Below are 15,793 nucleotides of genomic sequence, written 5' to 3' on the forward strand. Positions count from 1 at the left end.
ACCACGGTAGCAGGAGTCTCCCTTGCTCTGGCTTAGCAGCGTTGATAGGCTGCATGTACCGTTGACGTCTGCTGCAACACACTTGGGCTTTTGTCCTCTGTCTTGAGATTCCTTCTGCAAAGGTTTTGCAGGGTTTTGTGAAAAGGGTAAGGTTGTGGCTCTCCTAGTCAGCCTCTCAGTGTTTGCTGCCTTTCTCCTCCTCTTGAACCACCGGGTCTGGATAGCTGTCTCGTCATGAGGTCTGCTTTGCTCATACTGTACTCTTTTGCTCCTCGTTGTATCCCTATGGGGAAAGGAAAGCGCTGTCAGGTGTGTGTGATTCTGGTTAATTACCCGACTCTGCCTGACCCTTGTTTTGGGACATGTCAGGTCAAGAACTCTAGGGTTAGTCCGTTGTATGTTGTGGTGGGGGAAAATGTTTGTGTCGGAAAAGGGGAAATGTAGAGGTTCGAAGTATTCTGCGTGACCTGTTAGGGAAGAGGTATTACAGGCACTGTAATTGTTAGTCATTTTCCAAATTCTCAGTCGAATGGGACTATCAGAGGGACGGGATTGGTAGGGTTTGTGGGACAAATGGCAATTGCTGGGATTGTGGAATAAACCAGGGGGATTGTGGGAATGGTAGTGTTTTATCTGAGCAGATTGGGAGCTCAGATAATAATGAGCAGAATAACTGGGGGAATTCGGATAGGGAACAGGGATTCTGCGATGCATGCTTTTTGGGTGCAACTGGGTTTGGGACCATAGAGGATTGGTTAAGTACAGAGGGGTTGTTGTATCTGGGCAGGAGAGTTTTAATGGGTGGAAGCTAGGCAGATGTATTATAACCTGTAAAGGTCTCAGGGAGTTTGCCCTCCTCTCCTTCTCCCTGGATTGTGCCATACTGCGTCTCACCTGGGGTATTTCCCTAAGCACAACCCCGGGAACCCCTATACAGGTTTTCTTGTACGTCCGCTCCTAGGGTTGGGGTCTGAGAATGTCAGCCCTACCCAAGACACCTGAATAAGGGGTTCCCGAGGTCTACTTGGGAGCATACCATCAGGTTTCTCACACACATTACACTTCATCTAATTTATAACAGTTTTCGTCATGCGCGAAAAGGATTTCTTTGGTTGCCTTCCATGCGCCTCAGGGCAGCATTTGGTAATATTAATCGATCTACATTTGAATGGATATTGTTAGAACAAGGGATCTGGCCTCCCTCTGATCACTGCTGAATGATATTCTTAGGGCATAAATGCGAGTTGGCGCAGTCTTTCTTTATGCAGTGACGGTTAATAGCACCCATGCTTTTTAAATTCTACTTAAGCCCATTCAATAAAGAAATGGAGGGGAAAAAACAGACTTTCCACATTTTGTAGCAAGGATCCTCTTTCTACTTTTCTTCGTGGATGATGTAGTTCTCATGGCTTCCACAACCCTGGCAAAGCAAAAAAGGGTCTTGCTTCTGCCTATACAGCAGTGGTATTCAAACTGTGTTATGCCCAACCCCCTTACCCCCTGAGTAAAAACATTGTTGGTAATTGTTGCCATATCTGCTAATTGTTGCTATTGTTGCCATATCTGCTTATATTTCCTATTAAAGCAGTCCCTGTGCTACTTTTTTGCAGACCTTCATGCCCCCACGCACTTCCTACATACACTCCTAGGCGGGCCACACCCACAGTTTGAAGACCACTGCCATATAGGAATGTGTGACCTGTGTGTAAATCCCACTAGATTGCTTCTAATTTTTCATGGATCTAAATTCCACTTAAAATGCAGAGGAGAGATGAAACTTGAAAGGGTTGATCCCCGTCCCCTTCCAGTCCAATAGGAGTCAGAATAGCGAGGAAATGTAGGTAGTGTGATGGGTCAGAAATGACAGATGGACACAAAGGTATAGTTTTCTCGCAAGTTGCCATTTTATTACATAAAAAGGGTGAGACAAACGCCTATCTTTTCCTAACCTAACAATGTCCCTGCCCAACAAACTAAGGCTAAAGATAAATGACCTAGGGTCCAAAAAGTATCTGACTCTCACACTAACACACAGCAGGGTCCGAAATTAAGATCCGACGAGCAGAAGCTAAAACCAGCTGCTGAGTGTTGGGTATCACCTAATAGGCAGGAGCTACCACTGTGGAACCAGGAGCAAGTACCCAGCGCACGCAAATGTAACTTCCATTTGTTTTGCACAATTTAACTTTTTGTCCATTATGAATAACTAATTATATTTAAATTGGTACTAGATGCGTCCTCCTTCTTTATCAGCATTCTCAAATACTCGGTTAATGTCACATGTATGTTTGTAAGGCACCAGTTGACCTAGGGAGCGAAAAGTAACTCTGGTAGCTTTTACTTTCAAGCTACTAGGCTCTCCTAGGCTAGAAGCAGGGGCTAAATAGCTCACAGGCTCCATCCATTTCGAACCCTGCAACAACAAAATTATACAAGGTTGGTTTGGCTGTCTTAAATTCCACAAAATAACATTGATTCGAACGCAAAATCTTTAAACAATAATCCTTGTGGCCGTGGTTGGATTGCCTTCCCCTGGATCAATTCAGTAATGTTTAAAACAAAGTCCAAGCTCAAGAAAGTTCTGTGCAATAACAAAGTTCCATTCATTGTAGCATACAAAGTATTTTCCATTCAATATATCCTTTCACTTGGCAAAGTGAATATCTCTTCCAGAGGCTTGTCACAAATCAAGACAAATGTTAACTTTGCCACAATTTCCTCCTTGGCAAAACAATTTCCCTCCAAAACACAAAATCATTAATCAATGCAAATGTTCTTTTCTCAAAGGCCAAGCACTTTTAGCACATAATACTTCTTCAAAGGAAACACTCTAGTCAGGATGGTTCAATAATCACTTTATAATAATCATTTTCTGAAATGTAATAGTTCATCAAGACAAGGTGATGGAATTAACACTTCCTCTTCCACCACACCCCTTTACCACAATCGCAGTTCTTTATAACTAATCGTCTTCTTTCCTGATATACTCGCCTGCCAGGACTAACTACAATTGGGCCCTTTCCTGGTGTATTCACCTGCCCTGATAAAACTCCTACTACTACTACAACTACAACAAGTGAACAAACTGCTTCTCTTTATAGTCTCTTGAGAGTGGGTTACAATTCTTCCCAAATTAATATTCAGTAAAAGAACAATGGTTCTCTTGCTTGCCTTTTAACTGTTGGCAATGCAGGTTACATTTCTCTTCCCCCTTGGTTTCTCATATAAGGAGGGTTTTGCACTAGCAGTCTTTGGTTTCCCGTTGTGCAACCTCTTGGCTGCTGGCAATGCAGGTTACGATTATCTCCCAATTGGCATCCATTTTTGAGGGAGTTTTGCCCAGTTTGCCTGAATATAAATCTTCTCTGGCTTTGGCAATGCAAGTTACAATTGTCCCCCAATTGATATCCCTGGTTATGATGATATGATATGGCATTTGTAAAGCGCCTATAGACAAGTGTTTCAAGGCGTGAAATTTGTGCCCAGTTTGCCTTGATATCTATCTTCTATGGCTTTGGCCTTGCAGGTTACAATGGTTTCCTAATTTCTATCCCTGGTTAGGAGAGTTGCACCCAGTTTGCCTTAGTTCATTCGTTGGGTATTCAAAAGAATTACTTTCACCTAACAGTCTCTTTCGAATCGCCCCGGGGGTCACCTGCTTCAAGCTAACTCACTGGTATGCCTTGGCGTCTCCTTCTGACTCGCTAGTGTTGCTGCGGTTCTCTTCGCAGCCTCCTCCGATTCTGCCAGCTCTGATCTGACTGCTGCTGCGTGCGCAGGCCTTTACTCGAGCTCTGGTAACTCTGTTATCTCCGGTGCAACCTCGGGACCGGAGCAGTTCATGGTGTGTCGGAGCTCCATTCCCACGCAGTGTGGCTTGCTTCAGCACTGCTTCCCACTGCGCATTCTCTGCATTATAACGTTTCCCCAGCATCTCCTACATAGTGTTCTACTGAAGTCCCACTCAGGTGCCTTCTCTCCCAACAAGTAGACCGCTTGTGACAGTTAATCAACTCTGAGTCCCTCTTCCTCAGGACTTGGAGTCCACAATGCTATTGTTTGATTTATAATCAGCTAACTTAATCTGATTGGTTAACTGAGCATGTTCAAATTTATGGGTTGTTGGTAAAAGAGTTGATGGTTTACCATTGGTTTTAGGACCTTGTTATAAAACCGAATCATAATAATAAGAATTTGTGATATCAACTTTTTGAACCCCCATTGTACCACTTTTATGCTTCTGTACTTTGGACAGTTCTGGGAGAGGGAATCGCATATTGACAGCATGCCTTTAGGTACATGGGAATCTCATCCTCGGAAGTGGATGAATGCTGTAGCTCTCCTACTGTCCTACTGGGCGCAAGGGCAAAAGGGTAATTATCGGATTTGCTAGACCGAGCATATGAGTGCAGTGTGGAAAACCTGAAAAGTGCAGCACAAAATAATCTGTTGCATTTGGCTCTGGTACTTGGCCCATAAAAGAATGCCCCTTGATTCAAGCTAAAGCTTTTTTGAGTTTCATCCAGCAGTAGACCTATTGTACACGGCATCTACTTGTTTATGTTCTTGAAGACCATGCTGTACCTTAAATGAGACACAACTAGATGAAGCCCTTGGCGTCTCTGGCGAACTGAGCATCTGCACCCTACACGGCTCGCTTTTCATTGTATGTTGACCATTGGTTTAGTTGGTAATATTGCACTGCTGTCCTGCCTTGAAAGGAACTGATGGAGCTGGGTTTAAATCAATGGTTTACTAGCCCCGAAAGCATCGCCCAGAAGCTATAGGCACGTGAATTGTAGATCCCAGTGTAGTCCATGCGCTGTGTGCGAGAGGACCATGAAGTATCAAGCTGTAGCGTACACAATTACCGGTTTATTAAAAATTTCACAGGGCAGTGAGTTTTCCTTTTACATTATATATCAGAAAAGAGTTAGTTACTTGCTCGTTCTCTTTGAAATACTGTATCCCTCCCCATCCTGACAAGCAAGGGAATAGGTTTATCAGAATTTGATTGGTTATGTTAATGTGATGTGACATCAACTCAAACATTGATGTGTTTTATTTTCTGTTTCCCTTAGGCAGGCTTCAAAATGTGCACTTGTTGCTGGCTAGTGATAATTGACTCTTGGCGAGTTCGACATGGCGGGGCGTGTTTGTATGAATCTGAAGTTGCGAGTGACTTTGTATGGCTCGCTAGGGCGCTTGCAACTTGACATTTTTACCCTTGCCTTCAGCAAAAATATCCCTGACCACGTTGCGGGTTTCACTCAATGCCACCCGGCTACACACTCACCATTCTACATATATGCACCTCTCCGTTACTCGATTGCTCGTTGGTCTCAGGTGTAGCAGTGCAGAACCCAGATTCAGTGAAGGTTGTTTCTAATATTACGCACAGCTTCTCGGTTTTGCGTTGGTTAATATGTTGCGCCACAAGCTAAGAACATTCGGGATTCATCAACTAGCCTGGGCTATCTTGCGTAAAGAATGTGCATGCTCCGACATTGATTTGGTGAGGGCAAGCAGCAAATGCTGTGGTTGAGCTGATGGGACCGTCGTGGAGACATACCAGGAACTTGGTATTACACATTTTATCATATCGGATATTTAATGTATTATTCTGCTTCTATGCTTGCGTTTTGCGTTGTATTTAATGCGGTCCCGGAATTGCGGTAGGTGTCATTGGCATATAGACGTGAATGCACTCCACAATTAAACCGATAGACACTGATTTTACAGATGAATAGAATTCCCAGTTCATTTGTCTCAAGTTTCCTCTAGAGAGGATGATCTATTTTCTATTTTATATTTAACAATTCCTTTGTTGGACTAAAAGCTTAGAAGCCTTTCACCTTTTCTTTCGTTAGTATTTACTGTCGAGACTTTAAAGGGAGGACATGTTAATTTCTATGTCCGTGCGTATAATCTAATGATAGTATGCGTTCCTTTATGGAAATGGGATTGTTTTCCAAAGTGAATAATTTAAGTACAATTTCCACTGATTCTTTATTGTAAAGTTCTATGAAATGTCCTGCAAATCTTCTCATGGTCACAGAGCGCTGGGTTTACAAATGCGTACCATCGTAAGATTGACAGCAGCTAGAATCCAGCCGGAGGCCAGGTTGAATACCTCTGTCCAGCTCTCATGACTCTTGATGATACCATCATTAGAAAGATCTCATTCAAAGACCATCTATGTCTTGAGTTTTCAGAAATTTTCTAAAAACATCTGGTTTGATTCAGCTCCGAGACATGGTGTTGCGGCATTGCAGATCCTGGGCTTGGATGGTTCTGCCTCTATTTTGTTGTTGTTTGAAAGGTGGTGAATTGGGTACAAATTTGCAGTTTTTAGTTTAAATGTGTGCAAATGGATTTAGTATTAACTATTTTCAGTGTGATCCTGGCCTCGATTTGCAGGTAATGGAAAAATGTTGACGCCGGTTTAACATGATACACTCGTTCGAGCTGAGTGAGAATGTCCACTCTTTGGAGCTTGTCAAAGAGCTTACCTCTTGTCTACTGTGGTCATGGGCCTAGGCTGCTTCATTTTGAAATGTCAGCATAAACCTTTCAGTTTATTAAGCTTGAAGTAAACCACTTTTTCTTTTAATGCTTTGTATCCTATTTCCATTCTGTGAGTTGCCAATGTGCCGAAGAGGTTTCCCATATTACGCCAAAATGCTTCAAAATCTTATTCTGGTTTGACGGCATCCAATGTAAATCTCTGGCTACTTCAAGAGTTGGAATTGAAATTCATGGAGCAGTAGCTGGAAGTAGCTCCTGGGTGTCAGGATGTTCTCTAACCACTGCTATTCATTGTGACCCAGATGCTATTCAAGTTCATTCTCATTAATGGAGTGCCTTAAAGATCGCAGAACTATTTTTCCCCAAACTGTGGCATTCGCCCAAAATGCACTTGCCCTGACCCCATCTATCTATTGCTGAGTTACTCTGTCTTGTACTCTTTTTGCCGTTTTGTGTTGAATCCTCGATGTTGCTTTGTATGCGTTCACGTTTTAACTTCTTTTAAATGCTTTTACTTGTATTTGTTTTCCATTTCTTTTCTGTCAGTTCTTAAATCTTGCTGCTACCTCTCATTTAGGCTTTACCGATCTTTGCCACTATATCATGACTGCCACTACATTCATCTCTGTTACTGCCAGATTTTTCTCTCTTCTGCTGCCTCTTTATCTGGTATGCAGTGATAAAATTGCGGCAAAAATTTCGCCTGTACAAAAAATCACGGCAAAAATGCAGTGGTTTCACCTGTTACGGTGTACCCCATTACACCAATTAAGTGGAGCTGGGGTTGCAGGGGTGTCCCCCGCTCCCCTTAAATGGTATAATGGATCTGGGGGTTGCGGGGGTGTCCCCTGCATCCTCTACATGGATTGCGGCGGCAAAACCACTGACTTTTTGTCGCGATATTTTGTGTCGACGACCATTTGTGCTTCGATTCTAACACATGGAACCCTTGATCTGTGATGCGGGCTTGCTCTCTATATTCTGCTGCTGCAGAATGAGGCTCTAATACATATTATGCATTAAACCTAACTTCCAAATGAGTCGCAACTATAACTTTGAGACGAGCTTACGTGACCCGTTATACATGTCTTGTAGAGGTTTACTAATGGAAATTCCAAAGCACAGATATAATGACAAATAGGTAGGTATATTTGTGTTACACCAGTTGGCAGGGAGAGCCAAATGTAGCACCTCATAGCTGTTGGTGTCCAGGCTAACCAGTCCCTTTTATGCCTTGTTTAGAAGTTAATTGCTCCCATCAATTTCAAACCCTGTACTTTGTATACAGGGTAAAACGTATCCTGGATTGTGTTGTTGAACTCGCTCATGTCACAAATGGCCCAAAGAACATTCCAACTCCCAGAGAAGATTAATTGTTTTTTATTGATTTCTTTGACAGGATGCTAAGGCAATCTCTCTCACACTCGTCTAGTTTTAGCGTTTCCCACCCTACCTGAGGTGTCCGTAGTCCCTGGTTAGTAGATCGACTGTTGACCCCTACTGTTTAATCTCTGGGTGAACGTTCTCCATCTATGCTCCCTCCAGGATTTTGTAAACTAGCGCTGCACTATCGATGTTAGTGCTGAAAGGGTTAGGGGATGTGCCTTCCAGATACTTTACCCAACTCTGCCTCTTTCCTCTCATGCCCTGATGTTCCTCCCCTGTCTCTGAATGTTATGCTCGCCTGTCTACGTCCCTTCTTCCCCCTACGTCTTCCTCCTCCTCTGTCTCTCACGCCTTCTACTAATTTCCTCCACCCTTCAGTGTTATTACTCCCTCTTCCACATTACTAATGTCTTTTCACTAATCATTCTACCCCACCACACCTTCTGCTCTGTCACCCTCACTCTGCCAAGCGCTTTCCACCTACTCGCTACACTCCCTGTTACACACTCGCCCACACTAACACTTGCTCTCACCAACCAGTACCTCACCTTTTCTACCAATTGCCACTACACTCCAGTCCACCATCCTTCCTCCTGCTGGTCTTAGTTTACCACCTCCTCCTCCTCTGATACTACCCGAACAACCCACAATTTATGGTTTCCTGATGCCGCTCTTATCTCCCACCTCCTTCCCCCATTTTTTCTTTTTCTGTCCCTGGCCAATCTGGCCCGGTCTTCCCCACCCAGGAGGTGTAACAAGCAAAAAGTAACAAGTAGCAGGTTAGGACCTGCCCCTTTTCTCTTCATGGAGCCTCTGTGTGACAGCAATGGTGACCCACATTGCAAAGTGTCAAAGTTCGTCTTGGGGGGGGTCGGCTCCCCCTAAGATAAGTGAAGTCTCTTATGTGAACTGTTTTTCTGTTATAAATCCTGGTTGAAGTGGGTTTGCTGCAGCACTCTGGTGCCCGCCTCTCTGGTAGCCATGTAAGCGCTCTGGTTTACAGTCTCTCCCTCTCCCCTTCCCCCCCACCCCCAGTGGCTCAGATGACTGTAGACCTTTGGCATGGGGTGCTCATGGGTGATAATATTGCAGGTGATTTCTTTACATTGCTGTGGTGTTTCTTCTGGTTTTAGGGAAAAAAGGGAAAACTTGGCCTGCATTTTCTCTAAGAGGCATGGGGGGATGGATGCAAGGTGGTACTGTACATATATAAGCAGGCCCTTGGGAAGGCAACAGGAATTGTGGCCCCTATCAACTGCCTCTGTCCTCCTCCTCTGGGGTAGGACTGGCTCTGGCTTCCACCTTGGTAGGCCTCACACCCAGGGGTCCCCATCCCCCTTGTGACAAGGTCAGCTTCTGTAGTCTGCAGATACTAATACATCTTGATACTAATAGTGTTGAAGTTACGTACCAAAATCTTTATTTGTCCAGCAGAAACATGTGTTTGAAATCTGCAAATGACAGTAGGTGTCTGTCCATAATACAGTGGGTCAGCTGACTGGTTTGGCTCAGCTCTGCCATTCCTTATCGCCAGGAAAGAGGTTTTCCGTCTATACTGAAATTCGAGTTATACCAGATTTGGACATTGTGATAAAGCCAGGTCTAAGCCCAGCTTGCTATACCTCTGTTTACATACCCCTTTCATATGTATAACAGGGCTATTTCAAAGTGTTTGTTTGAGATGATTTCTCAAAATTTACAAGCAGCAGTGTTTATACCCCAATTATACCTATTATCTGCACCCTGACAATTTTGCTAAGCAAGCAGCTTACATATTGAGTTTTAGGTGTGGCAATCTAATGCCCCCTTTACTGTGATCTTTAAATAGGAAGGCTGTCCCACCTATAGAAAGAACAACATCCATTGTTGTAGCTTATGAAATTATTTGGTGTTGATGGCTCTGAAGGTAGATAGTTGGCCTCAGGGGTCATAACCATTTTGCACAGCAAAACCCTCGGCAGACAGTAGTGACTGTTTCCCCGCGCATTTCACATTATTAACCATGTGCTCCCAAAGCTTGCACAGATTTGCCATTGATGCCATAAGCTGTTTGTACAGGACAATGCCCAAGGATTGGAGGTAATCAGCCTAACCTCACTCACCAGTCCCCTTCCAGGCTTGTCACTAGACAAAGCCAAAAGCTTTTTTTTCCAGTTTTAGTATTTTGGGGTGATCTGACTCTGGGGGCTGGAAAGTGAATAACATTTCATCTGCATCCAATTTGTTCTGGGTAGCTGTGACAATGTCCCCAGTCTGGCCTTTAAGGGGAATGTAGGGACCCAGAGGTCAGGCCACAGTGCCCGCTACATGTGGGGTCTAGAGGTTGCTATACAGAGGAACATCTGCTCTAGGCGACAGGCTAAGGATCTCCACATTGGGAACACCACTGCTACTGTCCCCTTAGGAGACGTCAAATGGAATCTGTGAATGTGCTGACCTGGCGTTTGCAGTCCCACTATGCTCGTTGCAATTCGGCAATGATGTTTGCCAGATAATTTCAGAGTGCTGATGTAGAGAGACAATGAGAGAGAATAGAGATACATGCCTTGTCTGATCCCAAAGTGGTACTCTGTGTGCTCACACCAACTTAAATGTGTCAGGGTGACAGACCCAAGATGGTGGAGACACTGTTTGGAGGCTTAGTCTGTTGTGGAAGTGGAGGCCATCAGCAAAGCCTAGTAACCCCTGTGAGCATGGCCCCACCTATGTGGGAAGCCCTTCCAGTGTGAGGACTATAAAAGCTACTGTGGGTAAATGCAAGGTGAGGATGCTTGGAGTAACATAAGTGAGCAGTGGAGAAGCAGATGTGCTGACAAATTTGATGGTGCAGTAGGAGAAGGTGGTGCAGAAAAAGTTGAGGGCACAAAGAGGGCATCATTTGCCTCTGGAGTTGAATCCTCCCCGAATTGTACCACATCAGCACAGTCTGGTTTCAGCATTTCTGCTTCCTCTTCAGTAGCTCCACAGCAGTCCTGCTCGAGTTCAGAATCACTGACAACTACGACACCGCTGGTGATGAACCAGAACACTGGAAACCTCTGCCATTGACTTCTTGCCTACCCCTGACCAAAACGTTTCCCGCCCACATTCGGAAATAGTCAGATACCTGATCACCTCTCTCTCTCTCCTTCGGAAAGACTTTCCCTGCCTTGCCAAAAGAAAGATCCTTAAAGTTGGCCCTATAATTAATTTTGGCCATATGCTCATCATTGGAAAACAATGCAGAATCAAAATAGTCTCTCTTCACCATTTCTTATCGAAGACTATGACTGACCGAATACACATACGATGCATGGCACCACTGTTCACAAAACTCTTTTCCTAAGCTGCTACATGACCTTGGACCTGCCTTTAACCCCCACATGATAAGGTAAAGACAATAGAACACTCCCCTTAAATAAAACACACTGGCTAACACTGAATTACCTACCTATCCCGGGACCTACCTTCTCTTCTATCGTTTACAAGGTATAAAGTATAGTTTCGTAGGTGCCTCTGTGTGGCCATTGCTTTACTGTAAGTAATACTTTTGGAATGCATTATTCATGTCTGCTCTGATGCCCTCCCGCGTACTGGTTGCATGAACACCGCTTACCACTAGGTGAGCCTAGGAAGTAAAGGGGAATAGTAGCGTGGCTAGAAATTGGAAGGCAACAAGGCTCCTAACTCCAACACTGGGGAATTCATCTTAATAGTAGGTATAAAGGAAGTATTTATGGACAGAGTGTGGATGAAGCATGCTTTTAATAGGAAGTGAACTTGAGTGTGGGTATCATTTGGATTACTTTGGGTTGTGGCCTGGTCAAATAATCAGCTGAGTCATTGTGAAATAGACCTTTAGGGCTTCTCTTATGAGTGGCTACTGGTTTAGGGGTGGAAATCTGAGGATTGGTGTGACATGTGTGCCGGTAATGGCAACCTATGATGGTGGATGGTGAGCCCCTATTGAACTTCAGCCTGGCTGATGACCGACTTCATTTGCACAGGGCCACATGGAACGAGATCTCCCAAATGTGGAGTTGGGCTAGTTCTGGCAAGTGAGTCTTGGAGTTTCTTCTCGTAGATTGGACAATCCCTGCCCCTTAAATGGAGTCGCTTTTGCCCAAGTCGATGCCTTTTTGGAGGCTATCAAGTGCTTTATTTCCTCATGCTGAAGGCAACTCGTTCCGACTCCTATCCCTTCCATAGTAGAACTTCCATTGCAACACGTTATCACATTGAATAAGAGCCTTTCCTTGCACCACTGTATTTATTATTTACATTTTTAAAGCGCTCACACAGTCCGGGGGCATCGAGGCGCTGTTACAGGAATATGTCTTAGTTGCGTATTTATAGCGCCCTTAATACCCAGAGGTTTCTAAGCTCAGACCCGGCGATCGAACCTGTGTTGCTTCGTGTCGTTTTGTTTCCAAGGCGAGCACGTTGCCGCTGAGCTATCCTCCCGGGACTGTGTATCCTCGTACAATTTGTCCCTGGTTTATAAAGGGTAACCTCTTTGATCTACAGTAGTATCTCGAGTAATCTTGACCTCTGCAGTTAACAGGTCTTATCCTTCCCCTTGTGGTGTACCCCAGTCTTGTCACCTCTTTCTCCTCGTTCGGCCATACCGGTTTTGCCAACTAAACTATCACTGATGCTTCCCCATCTCATGTACAGGTTTTCGTTTAAGACTGTGTATTTTCCACCCGCCTCTTCGGTGAAGGTTTCTTCCTGACTACCTGAATGTAAACATGTAGATTAAATGAGTAACATTTTTATTTTACAAACAGTTTTCATTTTTTGTCTCTACGTTTTAAAATGAAATACGTTTCAACCTTGCCACATAATATAATTTGTTTTCGCAGTGTGTGCTAAATAAACTGCCCTACTCATCTATCTGAAAATTCAATTACTCCATATCCAGTGTAAGCATTTTGGCGTTATTCATAAATCAAACAAGCCGTTTTCTGGTTCATAGTTGCCCTCAGTGTACCCCTGAGAATGCTACAGTGGGCAAATAACCCACTGATTAGAGGCTATACAATCATTGGTGACCTCCATCGAGGCCCATCGTTTTGGTCTTGTTCCTTACTATAATATTCTGGTCCAAGCGGAGCAACCTATTGCAAAGTAATTTTTTGTACTTTGTCAAAGCATTAAAAGTAAGCAAAAGTGGCTGGATTAAAATAAGGCCAAAATACAAGTAGACATTGACGGAATAGCCTTACCTACAGTTAACTGCTGCTTTAATTTTTCTTTCAGATGGCGGAGTTCCTGCCAATGTTGAAACTTCAAATGGGCACATGATCGTCGTCAGCGAGGAAGCCCCAAGTGAAGGAAAGGTATCAAATAATATTGGAGCTGGAAATGGATCCGTGCCAACGATGGCAGCCAAAGGTGAAGAAGATAAAACCGAAGGTACGGGTCGTACAACCATGCATTGTATCCACAATTGCCTGTGGTATCTGGGGAACTAGTGAGTGGTTGGGGGCTGCAGGTTAATACCACAACAATTCTACACAGCACAATATTTACTCAACCTTCCCCTTTGGTCTGGTTAGAGTGCAGGCAAATCAAGGAACAGAGACCTACAGTGTGATGTCTAATAAGGATTTCCAGACTTCTGCTCATTTCTCAACCCACACTTGACATACAGAACTTGCATGGTCTTAGTCTTTAACCAGTAGTATTGTTTCATCATTGCTTCTACTTGGACTTTGTACGGTTTCGTCAATGAAACAACTACATTTTTGACTGATATTTTTCTTTTTGATCCTAGAATATCAGTTACTTATATTTTTTTGGGTGCTTTATTGTAACACTTAACACCGGCCAAACTTTCAACCATCAAGGCACTTAGAAAAAGTTTTCCATCAAAGTAACGGTGTGTTTTTTTAAAAAAGTGCATTCAATGACTTGGATTAGTCGAGGATGTTCTGTAGACGAGATGCTGAAACTGAGAAGGAGCGACCATGTCAGAGTGCCTTCTTGACTCTAGAGGTTACCAATAGAAGGGTATTGAGGAAAGCAGGGCTTTCTTCTGTTCATGGTGGCAGCCCATGCATTAGCACCAGGGATCCTTGTCTGCGGAAAGGCAATGAGTCTTGTAGTGTGAACTGAACTCTTCACAGCCCGAAACCAGTGCACAGATGTCGGTGAATATGTGAACATGCTTGGAGAGATATAAGATCTATTGTGGCGTGCCCAGATGCAGGCAGGAGGTAAAGTCGAGTCTTGGGTAGATGAATGTGCTTTAACTGGAGTCGCCCCTCCCAGAACAGCGAGAATGTAAGAAAAGAAACGGGTAGCCTTCAAGTACAACAAGCACACCTTTGTCACTCCTGTGATTTAGGAATTAAGCATCAGATTTCAATGAACATTGGCTTGCCACGTTAGCTCTATGGAAGAGGACCCACAATAGGAGATCTTTATTATCTTGTATTTGTATAGCGCCTCCTGCCATATTTAATGGTGTCAACATGTGGGATAGGGTGGCCCTTGAGGAGATCATGGTCCGAAAAGCTGAGAGAAAGGGGCATAATCGCGCATGCAGCAGTAGTAGAAAGGAACTGTTCAGGAACATTCAGAACTGCTCAGGAAAGGCAGACAGTCTGGAGTAGATACAGTGGAAAATGAACGGTTGATAGAGAAGTAGTGTGGATTATGTTGAGCCAGTAGAGGCTGTGTACAGCTGGACCAGATGTTTTCGGGGGATTCGGCTGTGTTGTATGGGGCACAGCGCTGTGCAAGGAACTCATGGTGGCAACAGTAAAGACGGACACAAGCGATCACAGTTCAAGGGTGTTTATTAAACTGTATACATGGGTGAGAGAAAACCCTAATCTAAACCTAAATCTAAGATGGGAGTCAAGCTAGGACCATCAAATAATAATAAGACCGCCATAGTGGCATCATGTCAAATAAAAAAAGATTGCCAATCCTTACTGCTAAATTACAAAAGCATGTGGGATAGTGTTCACAAGAAAAAGAAAGAAGTGTTCACAAATGATGTCAGGATTTTATAGCCGGTGTCTCCCTTCCCCACGTTTTTAGCAAGGGACTAGGCGGGACTCTTTAGCACAGCACACTCCTGGGCTTCTCCAGCACAGGGCTACAGTTCCTTTCAGCGCTATCAGGACCTTCGGTTGTTAAGTCTCTTTTCTACATAGTCTCTTGCCTCTGAGGGCCTGATGTGTCCAAAATAACAAAACAAAACTTCCTTTCAATATTCTTCTACTTTGGACGATTACTCTTCACCCCTGGATCCCCCTCTTCTGTGCACAGACCCTTCTTGAATGTTAGCCTCCCTCCGTCTGGTTCACTACGGCCTTTTTCTCAGACTATTTTCCTTGCTGTATTCATGAGTCTCAATGTCTTTTTAAACAACCTTTCACTGTGAACATCCCTCAGCACTCTTGTCAACACAAAGTTCATGGGGTTATCGCGCATCACCCCGTTTTGCAGGCATCCCTCAGCCGGGTTCATATTTTCCAGTTGTTCAGTTCACTTTGCTTTATCACAGTGCAGGATGTACTTCCCTTAGCTTTCCTCTTGGTTATAATAGCCTCCCTCGATCGGGCTCGGACCATCAACTCACTGTAGACATTCCTCTGTCGAGTTCATGCTTGTCATCCTAGCACAGTTCATGATTTTCGTATCTCATTAAAAAAGCGGGGTTCCCTTCCCCTAGCTTTTCCGTTGGGTTCACACTTCCCTTTGTTCGCTAGACCCCTTAGGTTCTTTTCCTACCTAAGTCTGGGTCTCAGTACCCAGTCAGGCTTCACCTACTTTATTGTTCTTGGGAGAGGGGGGTTACTGACATCCCTAATTCGCAGGCATCCCGCAGTTGGGTTTACATCTGCCCCATTAGCACAGTTCACTTTGTTTCTTCTGTCTGTCA

The 15,793-nt window shown here is 44.1% G+C and overlaps 1 protein-coding gene across 4 annotated transcripts in view; it reads left to right on the forward strand.

Annotated features, from left to right (window-relative positions):
- The window catches only part of PHACTR2 (phosphatase and actin regulator 2), a 951,421-nt gene that overhangs the window by 620,962 nt on the left and 314,666 nt on the right, over positions 1-15,793 (forward strand). For all 4 annotated transcript variants that reach the window (XM_069607614.1, XM_069607616.1, XM_069607613.1 and 1 more), the window contains exon 4: positions 13,156-13,311. In XM_069607614.1, coding sequence (XP_069463715.1) covers positions 13,156-13,311 — 156 coding nt within the window. The remainder of the gene's footprint in view (positions 1-13,155; positions 13,312-15,793) is intronic.

Source organism: Ambystoma mexicanum, chromosome 4q (assembly GCF_040938575.1).
Source record: "Ambystoma mexicanum isolate Mex_15411 chromosome 4q, UKY_AmexF1_1, whole genome shotgun sequence".
Lineage (NCBI taxonomy): Eukaryota > Metazoa > Chordata > Amphibia > Caudata > Ambystomatidae > Ambystoma > Ambystoma mexicanum.